This window comes from Fundulus heteroclitus, chromosome 2 (assembly GCF_011125445.2).
Source record: "Fundulus heteroclitus isolate FHET01 chromosome 2, MU-UCD_Fhet_4.1, whole genome shotgun sequence".
In the NCBI taxonomy this organism is placed as follows: domain Eukaryota; kingdom Metazoa; phylum Chordata; class Actinopteri; order Cyprinodontiformes; family Fundulidae; genus Fundulus; species Fundulus heteroclitus.
The window spans coordinates 21,868,259-21,889,669 of NC_046362.1; the positions used below are offsets into that span (position 1 = coordinate 21,868,259).

Here is a 21,411-nt window from a genome sequence, read left to right on the forward strand (position 1 = left end):
CCCGAACGTGTTATTTTCCTCCCAAACACGGTTCATTACCTCCTTCACTCAGCCTTGTTTTTTCACGTGTCTATGAGGAAAGCCCTGTTAATCTGGAGATTAATTTAAAACGTTTTTTTTTTTTCTTTTTGCTTGTACAAGAGTAAACAGCATTTTTCTTACTATACCTTTTTTATTGTGTTATCCCAGAGGGGGAACCTGACGGTCTTGTTATGTGGTGAAGGAGGATTGGTGCTCGCTTTAGAGAAGTTCCTCCTCCAAGGGTTCAGATCCAGCCGACTTTTCCAGAGGAACGTGTTTGTTTGGGATTTTGTGGGTAAGAAAGTTCTTCCAACTATGAGTTTGTGCTGCTCTCTGTCTAGTGGCAGTCAGTGGGACTGTTTCATCACAGGTTCCATGCAGCAAAGTAGGACTGTGTGTTTTGTTTTCCAAACTAAAACCCTAAACCTTTTTGCCATAGAAAAAGCAGTGCTTTGTATGGAAACAAACGATCAGATGGGCGACCTGCATGGATCGACGCTACCGAGGGGTCCGCCTTGTGACTCGCTGTGCCGCTACGTCCACGCCATCAATTCTTCCCCCCGGAACATCGGGAAGGAAGGAAAGTTCCAGCTGTTTGTCTGCCTGGGAATAAGGTGAGCCGTCTTTTTTGTACATAAAAATATATTAAAAAAGCTGTGATGTCATGTCTTTCACGTCCAGCTATACGGTGTATATGTGTATGCTGTGTAAACAAGCATTGAGGTCCAAATCCATGAATCCAGATCTGAAATTCAAAATCTTAATGCATAAAAAATTACATAAACATTACATAACATTTTTAATTACATAAAAAGACCATTTGTAATCATGTAATTCTGATAAATGTTCACTGTATAGTTTATGGCTCAGGAGGATTTACAAGAAAGTTTTGTAGCGTCTCTATGCAGTTTAATCTCTAAAAAGAGTGGTCTGTATGGAAATCTTACCAGATTCAGAGCGGTAAAAAGTCTAATATAAAATAAACAAACAGCCAAAACTGGATAGAAATGAGTTAATAAAAGAATTGTTGACTTTCAGAATCAGAATCAGCTTTAATCCCCAAGTTTGTGACACAAACAAGGAATTTGGACAAAACCTGTCTCTCTGGCAGCTGTTTTTTGTAAATAACATATTGTAGTGCTGACCTGAAGGGAAAAGTAAGCAGTTTGCATGCAGGATGCGTGGGGTCTGCAGAGATGTTAGCTGCCTTGTCTCTGGCCCTCATGGTCCTGCAGACCCAATCCTTTATTTTAATTTACACCTGTTTTTGGATGAGCTAAACCACACATTAATGTATGTTAATGGCCACCTTCGTGAGGGTTTTAGACTATAGAGATAGATGCTGTGTGTCATGGAGCGCTTAGATTCATCACAGACAGTAAAAACTACTCACCGCTGCACCTTGTACTCGTTGGTATGCCAGCCCTCACTACATATGCGCAGACTCTTGCACTGGTATTTGTTGCTTTCTAAATCTATTCTTCATATGGTGCCACCATACTTGTCTCAGTACTTTAGATGCAAAACAAACAATCGCTTATAGCACTACATTTTGTTCAGAGTTCCAGCATTTCACACAGAGCTGTGGAAAAAGGCCTTCTCCTTCTCAGGCCCCTCCAGCTGGAGCACACTACAGCAGGACCTGAAGCTGTATCCAGTCTGGTTACACTTCATTAAAAGGACTGGAGATAGGGTCTATAGGAAATTGTACTTTTGTCATGAGATTTTAAGCCATAAGTTGGGACACTTTTAAATGTGTAATTGCTGTCGTAAATTGTTGTATTTTTATGTGTTTAAACAGGTCTCTCTTGTAAATGAGAGGCTGAGTCTCAAGGGACTAACCTGTATAAATAAAAGATTTTTAAGAAATAAAATATCAATACTCTTAGAAACTTCTTGATAGGAATGAAATCACTGAAGCACCTGATTGACACTTCATTACACAATTTTTCAATTTGCAATCAGTTTGCAGGCTTTACGTAAAAGGTGCCATGTTGTGTGTTGTTCTTTGCAAGCATGAATGGTCTAAGGCAGATGAGAGTCAGAGTAAGAGGTAGATGGGTCAGGGGAAGAAGATTATGAGGAAGAGGAATCCGTGTGCGAGGTGGCGGTGTAGCTGGAAGGGCTCAAGTTACAGATGAAATTCAGGAAACTATGATTGATATTGTGGTAAATCACGGCCTTTCACTTAGAGGGGTGGGGCAAAGAGTCCAAGCTGTTCTCAATAGAAACACGGTTGCATCTATTGTAAGAGTTTTTCGACGGGAGAGCAGGTATTGCTGCTATACAGTATATACATCTCTATCTGTTCCTATAGAGGAATTCTTCAGTGCATGGAGATGGAAGGTATATGATCACCTTCCCTATGAGCAGATGCCTTTGCTCAATGCAATGTCTGCTGCTGCCCATGATATAGATGCAGAGTCATGTAAAGGATGGATCAGGCATGCAAGAAGATTTTTCCCTAGGTGCATCGCAAGGGAGTGTGATGAAGATGAGGCCATGTGGCCTATTCGTCAAGAGAGAAGAGACTAGAAGACACAGACAGCTCTGGTATCTTCTGTTGGAATATTTCATTTGTAGCCACAATCTGAAAAAAAAAATAGAATGCATAATCAATAAAATTTGGATCACAGCATATCTGAGTCTGGATCCATTTTTTGCAAGAAGGCAAATTTGACTACAAATGACAGTGACATGTAAGCTGCGTACAGTCTTTGGCTACAATGAACCAGCAATGCTGCACTGATTCACATTGAGTGTGGTATTTTGTATTTTGTTGCTCTTTGTGTAATGAATGATTAGAAGGGCTCATACATTGGTGTGCAGGTTGTGTTGTTTGAGGGCAAAATTTGCTTTTGGTTCATATTTTAAATGTTTTGGCAGAGTTGGAGCCTTTTACAAACAAAATGTGTAATTTTGACCATTGTTGCCACTGCTTAGGCTTCTGTGTTAACTGTTTTGAAAAATGTGGGTTTTGAGTTGACTGCTGCGTCAAAGCAATCAATAAAAACTGTAATATGCCGTATCATTTGGGAAGCTCATAAGAGAGCTTTGTGATATTAAAACTCCCAAAAACAATGATGAGAGAGTCTAGGTGCCTTTTCTCCAAGTCTGCTATCAGCTCAGCGGGCTGCTTTTTCAGTGGAGCGTCTGTTGCTGTCTGATGTTTGTGTCTAGTGAACAGTGGTCGGCACAGTTGCACTAATCTGCAAACAGATAACTGCAGAAATAACTTTTTTGTTCAGCGCATTATTGTTCCCGATAAATTTAGAAACTGTTTGCGGAGCGCTTAGCTTCCACTAGTTTGGGTTTCGATACCTGTAAGTAGGCTAACGTTCACAAGATATTCATCCGTCGTTTACGTCACTGTCCTGACTCTCACTACACATCCTTAAAGACTTCTCTACATCAGTAGCAGTCAGGGCTCCACAAATATCATTGTTAACAGCTGTGCTGTTTTCCTCATACCTTTCTTCTTCTTGTTATGATGTGGTCCTAAGATTGTTGTCTCCCGTTGCTCAACAACACAGAGACACCAGCATCCACATCTGTGTGACGTCTTCTTTTGTTATCTGCACATGATCAAGATCCCGTTGCGGTCTTGAACTGTTCAGATAGAAGTGTTATGGCTGTCCTATTTAATAAGTAGTGTAATCAAGCTTTCTGGGTTTGTTATTGGCACCAAATGAGGTGGAAGGAAACTGAACTCGGAGCTGAGCTTTTGGGTCGCTACGACTCTTTTATTTTTCCAACACTTCCGTACAAAACACTGGCTCCTTATTTATACTGTTTACAAGTGGCTGCTGTATTACGGTGTGGTGGGTTTCCTGTTGGAGTTCTTTTAGGCTTATTTGTTTATATAGAGCTGGTTGCTTTTCTCTCTCTCGCAAGAACTGGCAACACTGGCTTCCAGCCCACACACCATTTTTTTAAGTTGCTGCCTGGACAAAGAGAGATGGAATATTCTTCTCAAATGCTTCCACTGCCATGTTAAAGTTAAAATGTTAAAGTAATTTATCCTGATCTAAAACAGCTGTCTCCTCAAACATGCAGCGCTGTGCGCGTTCACCATGCGTTGTGTGCATGCAGCATCTTTTATCTGAAGATGTGTGTGACAGACAGCCGTTGGTTTGAGGTTAGCGGCTACAATTAGCTTCCTCTCATTTCCTTATTTATCATCGGTTTAGTGGTAGGGAAGCTGATATTTTTGTTTGTGGGATATGAGTTAGTGAAGCAAAATTTTGGTTAGCTGTGCCCACCACTGCTAGCGAAGATTATCGCTGAATGGTGGCACAGTGCAGAAAAACAAACAAGATTTGTGAGGAAGCTGCAGTTACTGTAACAATACAGGTTTCAGTCATGATTTAAATGAGCTGATAGTTTCTTTATTTCCAGAGCTGAAGAGCATAAAACAATCGCTGTCTCCCCTTATTCTGGGTCTGGAAACCCTGAGTGAGCAGGTCTCTAAGATACCAAATGGTTCATACCTGACTAGCCGCTCCAAGATCATTCATTGTTTTACCGACCATGAAAATTTTTAATTCTATCCTTTTACACAAAGGGAGCCCGTGTACTTATTTATGGACTCCAGTGATATGATCCATTTTCTTAGTTTTGTCTAGGGCTCCAGCATCATTATCTGAACAAACTAAATTAGCTTTCTGCAGAATTATTATGGCAAGCCAAGATCCTTTACAGGGTTTGTCAGGTCTGAGCCTTTGATATGCCAGGCAGGTTTAATTTGTTCACTCCAGTAGAATATTATCTTATTTTAAGGCATCATACACACCATTACTTGTGGGTAAAGCTGTTTCTTATAACTTCTTATAATTAGCTTCTGCTTGATAAACTACAGTGTGTTGGTTTTGTTTTCAGGAAACCTTCTTTCAGTCTAATGACAAACTTGATTGGGGTATTAACGACACTTACTGGTCGATTGTCCACCTCTGCAGGGACCGGCTCCTGTCCCAGTGGTTCCCCCTGCTGGCAGAGTGTCCCCTGACGGCTCGGACGTACGAGGACGGAGCTCTGCTGCGCGACCGGGCTGCCCTGCACTCCCTCTGTCGCATCCTGCAAACCCTGAACGGCTTCAGCATCACCCTGGAGGCAGCGCTGGTGAAAGGAGTTGAACTCTGACCTTGATACGGAAATACACACAAGCTGTTGTGTTTAAAACTGCAGGAGGGACGGGATACGTCCGGACTCTTACAAAATGTAAACCCACGCTCGACGTCCTCAGATGATGACGAAGGCTTCTGAAGCACCAAACATATCGCTTTGTTCACTGATGTAAATGTGTTCTATCTGCTCCAGGAAATAGTCCTGCATTTGTCTACACTGTGAAATCCCTTAAGGGAGAAAATGAGGAAAAGATCAAATCAAACACGAAGAAGATCTCTGCCTACATGATCCATCTTATAAGATACTTTAGAAACAACTGTAACTATTCACTGCTGTGTTGCTTGCACTTAAAAGTTAAACATGCATGGCCAGAATCTTTGTTTGTTTTGTTACTTTAGGTGTTGTAATCTGAAGTGTCATTGCTCAGGCCTTATTAACCGTCTTTTATTTGATATCTCAGTGAATATTGTCGAGAAACGTAATGTTCTCCTTGTATAATTTAAGCATAAAAGGTGTTACATGAGGCTCTTGTTATGGTGTCATGTCTGGCATGTTTCTTGTTTTTGGTTTTAGTTTGAGGTCACGCGCTGAGCAGATTCTTGCTAATGAAAAACCGAAGTTGGATCCAATCTGGTGTCCTAATTGTGTGTTTATCCATCTGTCAAGAATCCTATCCACCAGTCTGTTTTGTAAATATTTTGCTTCTTCAGATCTCTCTCAGAGTTGCTCCATCCATTCCATCCCAATTGTTTCCATTTTTTAAATACACCGTGACAGGTTTTCAGCATCAGCAGGTCCTTCAGCAGACCCACGTTCTCATGTGGAAGATCGACATGCTGTTTAATTGTCTTATAGGATTAACAGAGCACAGGTTTGTTTAAAAATGTGAAAATATGTTAATGTGACATTTAATTTAACAGTTAAACATGTGAAAATGCGGTCTTATACACTATCCTGCAAGCACCATGTACCCCACTATGACCTAGTCTCTGTTGATTAAATACAGATTAGAAAGAGCAATAAGTTATTCATGGTTTGTGCTGTTTAAAAAATTAAAGTTATTGACACAGCTGATATGTTTTATATGTTATTGTTGACAAATCCTGAAACAAATAACTCCTGGCCCAAAATGTTGCAAAGAAAAATCACAGATTACTGAATATTTTGGCTTTAAAGACAGAATGTTCATCTGTTTTTACTTTATTTCCCCTCCCATAAATGTTTCAGATCGTCACGAAAAATCATGTGATTTGCCTTTTGTAAACATTTAAATATTTTTCTGTTTGAGTTTCACTTGCCACATCCTGCCCTGATTACTGACACACCTGGAGAATAAAGAAATCCCTTGTGTTGGCAGCATGAAGGAGGCTAAAATCTCCTCAAAAGCAGCACATCATGCCCCATTCTAAAGAAATTTAAGCACAGATAAGAAAAAAAATCACTGATATTTATCAGTTTTGCAAGGGTGGCTAAGTCATTTCTTCATTCCAGGAGTGGACAGACTACAAAGGTTACACCTAAAGTATTATGATGACCCATCCAGGAGGTCACTAAAGAAGCCAGAATAAAATCTAGCATAAGCAGACGTCCCTGAGGACAGTATCCATGATTCAATAATAAGATAGTGAGAGGAATATGGCCTCCATGGGAGGGTTCCTGTGTGAAAACCACTGCTATACAAAGAAGAACAGAAAGGGACATCTTGCATTGACCTAAAGAAACAATATTAAATACTGAAATCCTAACGGTATTTCAGTAGAGGGCCATGGTTGTAACCAGAAGCTCTGCTCTCCACAAGCAAATGTTGAAGGAGAATGTCCTTCCATCAGTTTGTGACTTTATGCTCAATGCACTTTGGTTATGCAGCAGGATAATGATCCATAGCCCACTCCCAAGTCCACCACTGAGTGGAAAGAAATTAAGGTTTTAGAGTGACCCATCCATCCATTTTCTGTCACGCTTTATCCCTCATGGGGTCGCGAGGGGTGCTGGTGCCTATCTCCAGTATTCAATGGGCAAGAGGCGGGGTGCACCCAGGACAGGTCGCCAGTCTGTCGTAGGGCTAGAGTGACCTAGTCAAAGTAAATTTTAAACCTAATTTAGATGCTGTTACCTTAAACAAGTTGGTTGTGCTCAAAAACTAGGCAATGTGGCAGAAGCAGAACAATTGTGCAAAGAAGAGTGGGCCAAAGTCCTCTGGTGTGACTTAAATGACTGATTGCAAGTTACTGCTTGATGACAGTTGTTACTGCCAAACATCCCAAGCATCACAAGGTTAAATGGGACAAAATACATTTTCACATTAGAACAGATTTGAATAGCTTCCTTTCCTTCATAACTTATAATAATAATCTTCTTTGGTCATTGCAACAGACATTCCAATAAAGCTCATTCTCTGATTTTAATCCATCCCACTGTACAGCACCCAGAGAGCATTCTCAGGTGAAAGGTTTTGCTCAGGGACCACAAGGGGAAGTCTCTGGGATTTTAACCCATGAGAGGCGATTCTTGCAGCCTCTCCAGGAGTCAAGCTCCCTGCTCTCTAACCACTAGACCACAACTCCCCTCAATTAATCATTAGATAACAGGATTTTGCATGTACTCTGTTATCTTTTTGGTTTTCACCCACAGTAGAGCTGCATAATAAGATTTGATCTGATCAAAGAAAGGCAAAAACAGAAGAACTCTTTAAGAGGATGAATAGTGTTTAATTATAATATCCTTTAATGGAATCAGAAACCAAAGAAACATCCTGATCAGGTCTCACTTGCTGACGATATCTTCCTTCGCCTATCTGTCTGTGTCTCCTTTACAGCCTCCTATTCTGTTTGGTATTGCTTTCATATTTAGATAGATTGGCTCTAAACAACCATGTTTTGCAAGACTTTTTTTTTTTTGTTAAAGGTTTAAAATCCTTTCCAAAAATTGCAATTAAAAAACGTATCCTCATCCAAAGCCTTTTTATACATGTTTCTTTCTTTTTTTTTTTTTGGTACTTTGGTATCTGTATGTGGTTTGTGGTTAAAAAAAAAAAGAAAGACAAATAGTTGGGAAAACTCTTTTGAGGGGGACGGAAGAAACAGCGCCACCTACAGTCCCAGAACTGGAAAAGGGACTAATTTCGTCTGATATTGTTTTCACAAATGTAAACATGAAACAAATACATATCACTAAAATGTACCCACTTTTAACCATAGAAATAATGTTTTGACTTGATTACATCATATTTTAAAACAGAAATAATCTTTTTAGTCTTGTGTTCTGAAGTGGGAGGGGGTTTGTTAATGTTTGTTTGCTTTGTTATGTTTTTCTTTTGGATATATCTTAAAAAACTGGAAGTATATTGGTTAAACCATGTCGTTTTGCAGCATAAAAAGATTTATAGTAACTGTAAATAATTTTTCTTACACTGGAAAAAACAAAACAAAAAAGCACAAACATACATTTGCTGGTATTTTGCTTCCATCTGCATACATAATCTTCCTCCCACGTTCCAAAAGCATCCATGTAAGGTGAATTTCCCCTAGGATAGGACTGTGTTGTCCAGAAGAAATGTACTGTTTAAAACTGGAGTGCCTCAGAAAGTATTCACCCCCTTTGGCATTTTTCATGTTTGGTTGCCTCATAACCTGAAATTACAATGGATTGAGAGTTTGCGCCATGTTATTCACAGGACATGCCTACAACTTTGAAAATGTGTTGATTTTGTTACATATCTAGTTATTTTAGTTTATTTTGAAGCAAACAACAAATGGAACAAAATAAGAGAAAACTTCAGCGTACATAACTGTTCACTCCCCCTCAGTACTTTGTAGAGCCACCTTTGTGAGGCAATTCAATCAGAAAATGGCAAAAGATCAGCCTCTGATTTTTAACCCATTCCTCAAGAGAAAACTGCTCCAGCTCCTTCATGTTGGATGGACTTGTTTATACTGACAGGTCATGAGACACAAAGTGCACAAAGGTGGACTTCATTTTTTCTAAATATGTGACTTTTGAAAGTAATTGGTTGCACCAGAACTCTTATGAGCTTCGTGGCAATTAAGGAATTGATACATATGCGCATGCCAATTTTCAGTTTTTTAAATTTTATTTTAAAATAAAATTGCTTTTATTCTTAAACAGGTTGTACAACAAGAGTTTAAGATCAAAATGACAAATAATACTCTCAATATTTGGATGCAACTAAACTGAGGATAATTTCGGAGGTAACTGAAATGAATGTCTTTCCCTATCAGCATCTTAAACAGCAAGATTTGCAGAGCTGTGGTGGAGGCTCTGTGACATTCTGCCATCTCAGCATTGTGTTACCCCAGCTGCAGTTTGCTGCTAGACAAGAGGGCCCAGCAGAGGATAGTGAAGGGAGCTGCAAAGGTCATTGGAGCGGTCCTGCCCTTTGCCTGGCGTCTGCTTCAGAGCCACAACAGCAACAGAGCTCTGATGATTGTCAGAGACCCCTTACACCCACTTGATAACATTTTTTAACTGTTGCGATCAGGTAATTGGTACCGCTGCATCAAAAACAGAAACAGACTGCAGCACAGATTTCTGCAACAACCTAATAAAACACAGAGCAGCTGTTAGGGTTATGCACCTTCTGTTATTTCAGTTTCGTATATGTTTGTTTTTTAAGGTGCCTTATAATGTTTCTATACCACTTTGACTTTCATCTTTTGTCACATACCAACCCCAAACGTAGATGTTCTTAATGGGATTTAATTTAGAATCTGCATCTTCACCGCTGACCTGTCCGCTGTGTCCATTATTCTTCACAATGATGTTCGTTCACTAATGTCCTCCAACACACCACTGAAGTCCCAAGGTTGCACAGTTTTTTTTTAAAGCTGCGGCAGATTTAAAGGCGCTGAATAAATTACACTCCAAATTTTCCAGATTTGAATTAAAATAACTAAAAAATTAAAAAATAAATCACATCTCCTTTTCCTTACACTCCACAATCATGAGCTACATTGTGTTTATCATGTAAAACCCAAATAAAATACACAGGCTTAATGTAAAAAAATGGGGGGTATGGATCATTTTGCAAAGCACTTCATATTTGTGGTTTATCTATTTAATCTTTTTGATTTAGGCTAATCAGTGAAAGGGTCCTAATTTCTCCTTTAATTGCATTCTAAATGCTTTACCGTGAAAGAACAATGCATTTGACTGACTGATGGTTGCTCCTGACCGCTCGGTTAGCCTGTAGAGGAAACTTTACCCACCTTTTGAATTAACACTAATCTGGTTGTTTTCCAGCGCATTTTAAATCAACAAAGCTCATCTCGGCGATAGACGCCGAGTCTCCTGAAAACCTGCAGGCCCCTAGACGAGCCATCTGGCGTTCAGTAGTAAAACAACAAGCCCCGCCCCTTTGCTTACATTCTCCAATGTGCCATAGCAACCAGGGCCGAGCCCCCTGTTCCCGCGTAATATTCCCATCCTTATAAGGCCAGCCGAGCGCAGACGCACGCCTACGTCACACGTCATTTATGTAAATAGTTTGATTGAAGAAAAAAAAAAAAAAAAAAAATACAGAGGGGGCCCTGCGCTCTACTCCGAAATGGAGGTGTGGATGTGACGCAGGCGCAGTGGCTTCACAACTATCCAGTCCCGTCCTCAAGCGCAGACATCAACAAGAGAGCGGGTTTACTGATGCGGGCTGGTTTTTCCCAGTACTTACATCCTTACGACGCTCTTCGCGGATACTTGTTTTGTGTCAGCTTCGCCAAACTTCCGACAAGGTAACGTCAGCAAGCGGTTCCTATTTGTTTTGGTGCGTTTTTTTAAAGTCTTTGCTGCGCTTTTATGTGTGTAAAAAAAAAAAAAAAAAAAATCAAGCTTCGAGTTGTCTGAACAATTGCTGTTGTTTTTTTGGGGCCTTCTTGGCACGGTACGATGTAGGTCCAGTTATTGATGGTCGAAATGAGGGGAGAAAGTGTGGTGAGGGGGGGAAAAGGTGGAATAAGGAGGAAGCTGTGGATCAGAATGGGTTGTTGAAATGCAGACACGCGAGGCACGTCGTCGCTGTTGTTATTGGTGCATGAGGCTGCGCGAGGGAATCACTTATTCTATCTCTGGTGTGCTTGAACGAAAGTCGTTTTTTAAAGCCTTTTTTTTTTTGGAGGCAATTTTAAGTGGGATTGCAGTGCAGTATGTTGAGACTGTGCGCATTTTGGTCTGCCGTACACATCGGTGCCAAGTTGAATCTCTCACGCCCACCCGGGAGTAGAGATGCGTCTCAACACGCGGGCGCCGCTGTCATCAAAACACCTCCTGCTAAACGCAAACTGTCCGTGAACGCCTCATGGTGCTCAAACTGCCTCAAATAAAATGTGTATTTTGCGCAAAAATCCCCACGAGAAGAGACCAAGATAGCCGCTTTGAACTTTGCGCACATGTTTAGTTGGATCGTGGACGGCTGCGGTGACGCGGCCGTGGAACAACAAAGAGTAAAGATCAAATTACAGCTTTCTGAAAAAGATGTCTTGTTTAACTGCGCGAATTGAGGCGAGTTGATCTGGAAACGCGCTGCTCTCAGTTTTTTTTTTGTCGGCCCGCACGAAGTTGGAGCGACGTGGGGAAGTCGGGCATCGTCGAGCAGAGGACGGTCGTCATAAAATGGGTGCGCAAGAAGCAGGTCGTGTGGCATGCCATGCTTCCTCGCTGGAGAGTGGGCGGTGAAATTTCAGCGACGGGCGCTTGTTCTCTCGGTGAAAACAAGCGTGACCTTGTGATTGTTCCACGAGGTTAGCGTGCGATTAACGCAGGAGAGACAGCTTTCAGCGGGGTTTGTTACACTTTGCTGGTTTAAATTGCTGCTTTTGCGGAAAATCGCATCACACCCCCTTCTCCACATTGCCTCCGCCTTTGAAGTGTGTTGCCATGTTGAGTTGCGTCACGTACTGTATTTTGCTGCAGAGATCGTCTGTGGCTTACAGAAGGCCGACGGGGAGATGAAAAACAGATCTACTTGTAGGCCATTACACAGAGAATACATAGCAGTGAGCTGATTTAAAGATATTCTACAAAATATCCAAATATATTATTATTATTATTATTATTATTATTATTATTATTATTATTATTATTATTATTATTATTATGTGTAGTAGTAGTATTGTTGTAATATTACAAATATTATAGTTGTGTTGTAATAAAACAAGTGCAGTGATCGGATTTGGAGATAAAATATTTGTCATTTTTATTTTAATATAATATCAGTATTAATAGTTGTAGTGACAATTGTAGGAGTCGTTGCAGCAGTAGCTGAAGTAGTAACATGCAAACCAGAAAAGGAGGTTTGGTAATAATAATAATAATAATGTTGATTTTTATTATTCCTATTAGTAGTAATGTTTTCCTTATATAATTAATAGTAGCAGTATGTAAATAATAATAATTGTAAGCATAACAGTTAATAATAATAATAATACAACTATTATAGTTAACTATAATAATAATAATAATAATAATTATAATTATTATTATTATTATGTTTGTTTTTGCCTGTCTTTAGTTTTGTTTTATCCTCTCTATTTTTTATTGTTAGTTATGGTTGTATATAGTATGTTTTGCATCTGCATCGTTAATTAAAAATTATATAAATGTCCAAAAGCTGCCTTTTGGACATTTAAATTAAATTTAGCTCTAGGATGTGTCTATAATATTTGTTTGCAGAGCTATTCTGCATATTTAATGCGTTGTCATCAAATATTTTTTTATATATTTCTTAGCTATACAGAACACTGGTTGTTTCAAAATGCTATCAGACGTAATGTATGTAAAAAAAAGTGTCCCAAACATTTAAAAGGATTTGCGTGGTGACAGTGCTTGTAAGGTTCCATATCATTTAACCCTTGTTAGAGTTTTTTTTCTTTGTACAAAGGTTAATGTTCTTCTTATTTTAGATTTCTTCAATGTGCTTGCGTGTTGAGCGCAGATATATTTTGATTGTCAGCTGTAAATTTACTGTGTACACCCTGTGTATGCCAATCTGGTTTTAGGGAAGACTTAGATGTTTAAAGCAGATGTTTAAATTGAGATTACTTCTTGCAGAATATATTTTTTTAAATTTTGATTATAACAATCTTTTACTTTTTTCTATTAACCCATCAACACAATTGTCTGCATAAAAATAGGCCATCTTCTCTGTAGTTTCTTAGAATTTTGTAAAACTAAATTTTTCTACGCTAGAAACTGATACAATGAACAAAATGTATTTACTGCCAATTGGCAAAGACTTTTAAAAATACATTTTCAAACAGTGATTTTTATCTGATGGGATAGGACTATTAAATTATTAGGACTCCTAATAAACCAGTCAAACAAAAACATAATAATCTGACAGAATCAGTCAATTATTCTGAGCAGCGGTGAGCAGCAAATCAGGTACCAGCAGTCTGCATCATTTCTCATTCAATCAAACTTTGTCAAAAATAAAGCGCAAAACTCTTAAATATCACTTTTTTTTAAGTCTACCGTTCAATTTAAGGGCATATTTGAAATTAGCAGCATAGTGAGGGGTCTGTGAATTTTTGTCATCTCTGCATTCTCAGTGTGGCAACGCACTGTCAGAAGACCCCAAGGACTGATGGCAGGAAAAAAAAAGAAGAAAATCCAGTCTGGGGGGCGCGGCTCCCAGTTTTGCCGCAGTTGGTCCACATGTGTGCAGGGAGATTACGTTTTGCCTAGCAACATAAATCAGCGTGCACTTCTGCATATTGCACGCTTATGGGTGCTCCGAGTCTCCTCCAGCAGACACCCCTTCATTTTGCACGTGCTCGTTCCTGCAGCCAAAAATGCAACAAAAATTTTCACGCTGGTGCGTGAGTGTGATTTCGCGTGATGTGCAGCCTTGCCTGCAGGCTCGGCGCGTGCCAGGAGTTTCCAAAACGTTGCATGAATCCAGTGAGCGCAGCATGGTGACATTATCTGTCTGACACGCCGTCTGACTGTTGACCTACTTCCACCATGTGGGTCACAGCGGCGAGATGCTTCACCAGTATCTCTAACCGCGTACGATGTTTATTATGAAATACATTTTTTATTAATTACATTAAGCATAAATGGTTTCTTTTGATGTTATTTTCTAAGATCCAGCTCATGCTAGAATGTTCAACCCTGCAGTCTACACACGAGGAACATTGATGAGGGAGGTGTGAAAATGTAAATATCTGTCTTTTGGGCGCAGATGTTTGGCTTTCATAAGCCCAAAATGTACCGGAGTTTGGAAGGCTGCTGCATCTGCCGGGCCAAGTCTTCCAGCTCCCGTTTCACAGACAGCAAGCGGTATGAGAAGGACTTCAGGAGCTGTTTTGGGTAAGAGACACGGCTGAACAGGTGCTGTGTTGTGCAGACTTCACGTATACTTTTAGTTGTTTTATGTCTATATGGAATTCCATCCTGACTTTTAACAAACTGTTTTTACAGTTTGAGTGAAACCAGATCTGGGGAAATCTGTAACGCCTGCGTCCTCCTTGTGAAACGGTGGAAAAAGCTACCGGTGGGAACCAAGAAAAACTGGAACCATGTAAGTCTGTGGGACATTGGCGTTCTGATATTATAGTTGCTTACAAAAGTATTTATACCCCATGTTTTACACATTTTATGTGATACACCTGCACAAAGTATTGAAGAGAAATAAAGTGATTCAGGATTTTCAATCATGTTTATTTATCAATCTACCCCTTAAACCTTAAAAAAGACCGGTTTGTTGGAGAACATTAGGGAACACATAGCTTCTTGAAGAGCAAAGAACACTTGAGAAAGATGCTGATAGATGTTGTGAAGTTTAAAGCAGGGTTTGTTACACAATAATATCTATTTAATGAACTATCTAGTTAGGTTTACATGCACAAAATCTCACGATCGGTTTAAAATGTATTCGGATTAAATAATCGGATTGTACCGTTTATATGGGCACACAATCAATTAATCCGATCAGAATGTGCGTGTAAATGCACCTGGGTTTATTCAGAATAGAACTACTCTGACGTGCAGTTATCAAATTCCCCTAAAAAAACACAGAAGTACTTCAGTCTTTGCTAAACAACAAAAAATAGTAAACAAAGCAGTATTATATGAGTCAGCGCCCAGGCTGGACTTGCACAATGTTCTAATGACTGTTCAAACGTTGCTGAGTAAGCAACAATTTTGACCTCTTTTATTCTTTCCAACATGAAGGTTGTATCGGGAGCTTCGACAGTTTTGCTTCCCGATGTATTTCTGCCACTCACCAACGCGGAAATACGTCACAATTACTTCGGGCGCACGTGCGCACTCGGGTCAGCTTGCCACATTCGGAATATCTTGAGCCCAACAAGCGTTTATCTGCATGTTGATTGGATTATCATAAACAACTCCTCTCATTCTCATTTCAATTTCATTCTGATTGAGCTTAATCCAATCAGAATATTTCGATTGGCTTGTTTACATGACGCATTTTAATTCTGATCACCTCTTTAGTCTGATTAGTTTTGTCCACGTAAACGTAGCTTCTGAGTATCAAACGAGGATGGGACAACGGCAAATCTACTAAGGTGTGGGTGTCCATCTAAACTGACAGGCTGATGGTGACTCTGGAGGAGCTGCATAGGTTCACAGCTCAGGTGACAGAAACTGTTGACTGGACAGCTGCTATCTGTACGCTCCACATATCTGGGGGTGATAAAGGAAAAAGAAAAACTGTCAGAGACTAAAAGACTTCAGACTGGGTTTGAGAATGTACTGGCAACCTAAAACAAACAACAGAGCTACAGTTTATTGGTGTAGATGGCGTTATATTCATATTTCAAAGACCCTTTACATATTCTTTAAACAAAAAAAAAAAAATGGAAACCATCACAATTTTCCTTCCACTTCTAAATTACATTGAACTGTGTTGGTCTGTCACATAAAAACCCTTTTACAATATGTTAGTTTTGAGGTTGTAACATGATAAAACGTGAACCAATTAAATCCGTTTGCATGGGCACTGAATAAAGGAAAACCTACAATAATAATGAAACATAAATGACTCTTATGTGCAGGTCGTTGATGCCAGAGGAGGCCCCAGCCTAAAGATAACATCCAGGCCCAAGAAAATCAAAACTGTCTCCAAGAAAGCTCGGCCGAGCCAGATCAGCAGGCTGCAGAAGGAGCTTAAAAGACACAGTTAGTTTCGACTTCTACCATTCGCTGTCACATGTAAGGTTGAGTTTGTTCGAGATAACACGCTCCTGTGCTTTCTTCCTGCTCACCAGATTCAGATGCCCACAGCACAACCTCCAGCGCCTCTCCAGCCCAGTCTCCCTGTTACAGCAACCTGTCCGACGACGGCTCCGACACGGAGCTGAACCCGGGGTCCAGCCGCTCCCCGGTCTTCTCCTTTCTGGATCTCACCTACTGGAAGAGGTAGACGCTGATGCTGAAACATGCACTCACATATTCCACAGCTTTACGCCTCGTAAAGCACCAAAGTGTTTTCACAAGCTGACAGCCAACCCAACGCTCCTCTGATTATTATTCCCTTTCATCCTTATCTCTGATGCTCTTTCAAAGAGGTATAATCATGGTCAACAGTTAAACGCTCGTGAAGCCCCCCTAATGCCCCCCTAATGCCCCATGCTGCAAATGTTTCCCTCAGTCTTTATAAGAAACGAAAAAAATATTTTGTTAGTTTAGGTAATTACAGTTCAGCTGTGATTTAAGTACAAGTTTTCCCTTTCACCTTTTCTCTTCACATCTAATAACTGTTGAAATTTGCTGTGAAAATAAGGCAAGAAATTATGTACATGAAGGATAGTGCTACTGCATGTAATGTAAGAGGCCTAATTTTGTTCTTTTGTATCCTATTTAGTGTATTTGTTAGACTGAATTAGATCTAACTAAAAATATTATCCTGATAATTTTACCAACTTGTTTCTTCTCACTGGAAGTTATTTAAACGTTTTGAAGTAGGGATGCACGATCTGTCGACACTAACATCGGTAACGGTCGATGTTAGTCGTTTTTTAGCATATCGGTGTCGGTTCAATAAGTAAAACTGGGCCGATATTAACAACCAATTTTTATTTCCATCTAGTTGGCCTTTGTGCCTGTGTTTCAAGAGGGAGACGGGAGGAGGTTGGTCATGCAGTTTATGTTCTGTCATGTGACAGTGACAGTAATGCACTGCAGCCAGTGTTTGCATATATATGCAATGTATGCATATATATATATATATATATATATATATATATATATATATATATATATATATATATATATATATATATATATATATATATATATATATATATATATATATATATACATAGTACTTTGCCAGTTACAGATCTTTGTTTTTCCCTTTGTGCTACACCTGTTAAATTCTTCTGAATGTCAAATAAAATCTAATATGAGGCAAATATAAGTTGAGAGAAAAATCTATCCAAAGCAACCTGGCTATATATGTAAACCTATTTTGTTGTTAAATAATGAAGGGAGGGACTAGAATCAATCACAGTTTTTGGAAAGCCTTAATTTTTACAATTTAAACCAAGGCCTGACTATTGCTAAACCTGTAAATTCCTGAATCACTTATTTGGAGGGTGTGAGTCTTCTTACATCTGGCATTAAATTAACACAGCATCTCAGAAAAAGAACAAGATCCCTGCAGTCAAACATGGTGGAGTCTGGCACTGCTTTGCTGCTTAACGAGCTGGAAGATTTGCAGTCATTGATTCCTTGTCATTGGGACCATGAATTCTGCTCTCTGCAATCCTGTAGGAGAATTCCCAGCCATCAGTGAGTGATTTCAAGCCCAGGAAAACCTGGGTAATACAGCAGGAAAAAAGATGCACACCAGCGAAATCGCCCCAGAGTGATTTTAAATATTGTTGTAATGGCTCAATCACACTCCAGATTCAAAATCCGATTGAAATGGCGTGGCACCAGCTTAAATAGGCTGTTCGTAATGTTTTAATTAAGCAAAATGAAAAATAATTCAGCAAAGAGGAACGGCTCAAGATTTCTCTACAGAGGTGTAAAAGACTCATTGCCAGTTATTGCAATCAGTTGATGCCTTGTTTGTGGGTTTTGGCTGGAATTACTTTTCACACAGAGACCCTAATAAAAGATAAATCCTAATTTCAAAGCTGCCTTGCAGGGTGTCTTCGTTTGATATAATAATCTGTTTGACGATATGAAGCATAAAACTGTGTCAGAAAAGCAAAAACAAGGAAAAATCTGTAGGGAGGCCAATACGTTTTTGACTGCTTTGTATATAAGTTAGAAAACCAAGATGTGAAATCTACCAGCAGAAAATGACAGACTTTCTCTTTTTATCCGCTAGGTTTCAGAAACATTTGCTGTTTTTGGCATTTGTTTTGAACATAGACTCAAACAGGGTTAAAAAAATCTAATGGAAATAGAAGATTTAAATCTGGAATTTAATAATAAAGTACATTTCTTGAATGTATTTAAACATTTTTAAAGAAAATAATGCTTGAGCGCCTCGTTTTGATCCAAGAGTTGACGAAAACGCTTTTGACTTACACCGATTTTTCACAGTTACATTTATAACTGCGGCCTGTTAACGCGCGCGGGCTCTGATCGTCCTGGTTTCCCGCCAACGCGTCTGATGTTGTGAACTCGCTCTCTGTTGCAGGCAAAAGGTGTGCTGTGGAATAATCTACAAGGGCCGCTTCGGGGAGGTGCTCATCGACCCCCATTTGTTCAAACCCTGCTGCCGCAACAAGCAGCGGCAGCAGCAGCAACAGCAGCAGCAGCAGCCGCACCGACAGGAGGAGGAGGAGGAAGACGAGGAGGAGGAGGAAGAGGAGGAGGAGGAGGTCGAGGTAGAGGAGGGTCAAATGGGGGTGGATAAATCCCATGTGGAGGAGGAGGCGGTTAAGGAGACGCCTACGGGTGAGGAAAATGCAGAGCCTGTTAAGCTATGTGTGACAGCACCTCCAACCAGCAGTGGGGAGGTGATGGAGGTAGGCTGGTGAAACACAGACCCCCCACCCCCCCCCCCCCCCCTTTCGTTTTCCTTCATTTGGCAACGTTCTGAAGAAATCTTGGGATGGATTTTTTTTTCTTTTTTTTTTTTTCCTGAGCACTTACAGAACGAAGTTGCCTCAGATTGCCTTCAATCAACAAAGCAGCTAAAACATATTTGGTCTCCCCCGGTGATAACGCCGGAGGATTGTTTATTAATTATGGTTGAACTGTAACTTATGGACTTCTCTGTTCGTTCTGTATTTTTATTTTTGTTGTGTTTGATTTTTTTTTTTTGAACCATGCTGATGATGGACCGTCATCTGTGGTGTTACTGATCTACCTTAGATGAAATGCTGGAGCTCCGGTTTGCTGGTAAATTTTTGCAGATTTCATTCTGAAAACGCAATACATTCGCTCATTTACAGATAATAATAATAATAATAAAAAAACGGTGCTACTTGAAATTTATGACTCAACATTTCACACATCTGAACCCATTATCACTGTGGATATCTTCTAAGCATACATATTTATGGCTGACACAGGCGCGGTCTCAATGGACTAGAATATCAGAGAAAAGTTAATTTATTTCAGTAAATTAATTAAAAAAGTGGAACTTGTATTTTGTATGAATTCATTCTTCATGAGGGTATATATATTTCAGTCCTTAGTTAATCTTGAAGATTAAGGCTTACAGCTAATGAAAACTTAAGATTTTGTTTAGCAGAAAATTAAAACATCACATAAAGTTTACAGTATGTATAGTATAGTCAACACTTGGTTGGGGCTTCTTTTACTTAAATTGCTGTATCAGTCTGCTTTATTGTTTTCTTTTTCTTCTTTCCTTTTATCCTTTTACTAATATTTTTCTATTTGTCTAGCTTTTTTCTTCCCTCTTTACTTGTCAGTTTTGGTCAGATGACATGACTCGTTAAACCATCACTGAATGTGGAAACCTCACACCGGACCTCCAGCTGCTTGGGGTCTGTGCCTCTTTACTCTTCTATCGGACTCTGTGACCTTGATTTCCAAAATGTAAAATTAACTTTTCTAAAGTATGAGCAGCCCACTCTCTTGTCTTTAGCCTGGATAAAACACTTCTGATGCTGAAGAGTCTCTTAGACTGAATGTTACTTTAATTCTTGAATAAGCTTGGCTTCAAGGCCCTCTCAAGGCCGCAGTTATTCTATTGTTTTCTACCACCCTTTTTCCTTCCACTCAACTTTCCCTTGACAGTCTTGGATACAGGTTTCAGCAAACAGGCTGTTTCTTTAACCTTTTGTGGCTTGAGCGCCTGGTGTCAGCATGCTTTAATGATCTTGTGAAATGTTTTGATTTTCTGAGAGAGAATTTTGAGTTTTCATTAGCTATAAGACATAAGCATCATAATTAACAGAAATACGTGGAATTCATCCAAGTTTCCCTTTTTGAGTTGAATTACCAAAATAAGTTAACTTTTTGATATTATAATTTATGAAGATACACCTGCATAGTTAGAGTTATTTTATTTATATAAAGCAGATAACCCTTTGTAAAAAAAAATAAAAAATTGTAAGTTGCTTCTTTTGAACGACTTTAGACTGACGGAGTGCAGACGTACAACAGCCCCTGTGTTTTACTGTCCTTTCACAATGATGTCGCCTCCTTTCAGAGTTTTTTTTTTTTTTTGTGTGTGCTTTTGTTAGAACTTCTGTGTGAAAATGTGGATCCACTTCAATAAGGCCTATTCACAGTCTCAACAGCAAGTACACCAGCCTTAAAATTGTGTTTTACAGACAGTGCTAGTGTTAATCTCGGATTGGTATTAATGAACGCAACAAAAAGGGACAGTAGCTATGTTTATTGTGGCCTCAGCAACACTCAGTGCATTCTGCATGAATGGCAAGCTCACTCCTCCAAAAGACCTGAAATAGCCTGATGCATGAGTCTTGAAAAATTCAGCATGGCCTTACAAAAACTGTAAATTTTGCTTATTTGTTGTTGTTGAGTTTTTTTTTTTTTTTTTTTGGGATCCGTTTCTCTGAGGTTTTAACTTATTTTTGTACGTTAAACAAGACATAAGGAAAAGGAGAAATAGTGTCTTTCCATAACAGTATCACACCAAAACAGCAAAACACAGAAAATCGGTTTATAGTCATTGAGCAATACCAATGTCAGTAATCGCTGTCATTTCCTGGTCAGTTTATGGTAAAAGTCTTTATACAAGTTGAAATTCTATGCCATTGCCTCTAATATACCACAAATGTGTTGTGATGTATAGCCTAATAATACTTTATTTATCAATCGAAAGCCAAAGCACAT

The 21,411-nt window shown here is 39.4% G+C and overlaps 2 protein-coding genes and 1 long non-coding RNA gene across 3 annotated transcripts in view; 2 read left to right on the forward strand and 1 right to left on the reverse strand.

The window, feature by feature from the left end:
• The window catches only part of LOC105935582 (DENN domain-containing protein 5B), a 33,970-nt gene extending 27,751 nt beyond the window's left edge, over positions 1-6,219 (forward strand). Inside the window, exons 19-21 of the mRNA XM_012876080.3 lie at positions 190-316; positions 461-635; positions 4,977-6,219. Of these exons, the coding sequence (XP_012731534.2) occupies positions 190-316; positions 461-635; positions 4,977-5,160 (486 nt within the window). The 3' untranslated portion in view covers positions 5,161-6,219. The remainder of the gene's footprint in view (positions 1-189; positions 317-460; positions 636-4,976) is intronic.
• LOC118566982 lies at positions 1,372-1,926 on the reverse strand. Its single transcript, XR_004933416.1, has 2 exons — positions 1,475-1,926; positions 1,372-1,422 (listed from the first exon to the last, which is right to left on the reverse strand). It is a non-coding gene; the product is annotated as an uncharacterized LOC118566982 (long non-coding RNA).
• Positions 6,220-10,729: 4,510 nt separating the features above from the next.
• sinhcaf (SIN3-HDAC complex associated factor) lies at positions 10,730-19,559 on the forward strand. The gene is made up of 6 exons (XM_012876089.3): positions 10,730-10,889; positions 14,339-14,466; positions 14,578-14,677; positions 16,176-16,299; positions 16,389-16,539; positions 18,776-19,559. The coding sequence occupies exons 2-6, from the start codon at positions 14,339-14,341 to the stop codon at positions 19,116-19,118; spliced, it is 846 nt and encodes a 281-aa protein (XP_012731543.2). The 5' UTR covers positions 10,730-10,889; the 3' UTR covers positions 19,119-19,559.
• Positions 19,560-21,411: the final 1,852 nt, after the last annotated feature.

Excerpts from the sequence above, each read along its gene's own strand:
- sinhcaf (XM_012876089.3), top strand. The coding sequence starts at position 14,339 with ATGTTTGGCTTTCATAAGCCCAAAATGTACCGGAGTTTGGAAGGCTGC. Across the intron at positions 16,300-16,388 it reads GAAGGAGCTTAAAAGACACA|ATTCAGATGCCCACAGCACA; the intron begins GTTAGTTTCGAC and ends CCTGCTCACCAG. Across the intron at positions 16,540-18,775 it reads GATCTCACCTACTGGAAGAG|GCAAAAGGTGTGCTGTGGAA; the intron begins GTAGACGCTGAT and ends TCTCTGTTGCAG.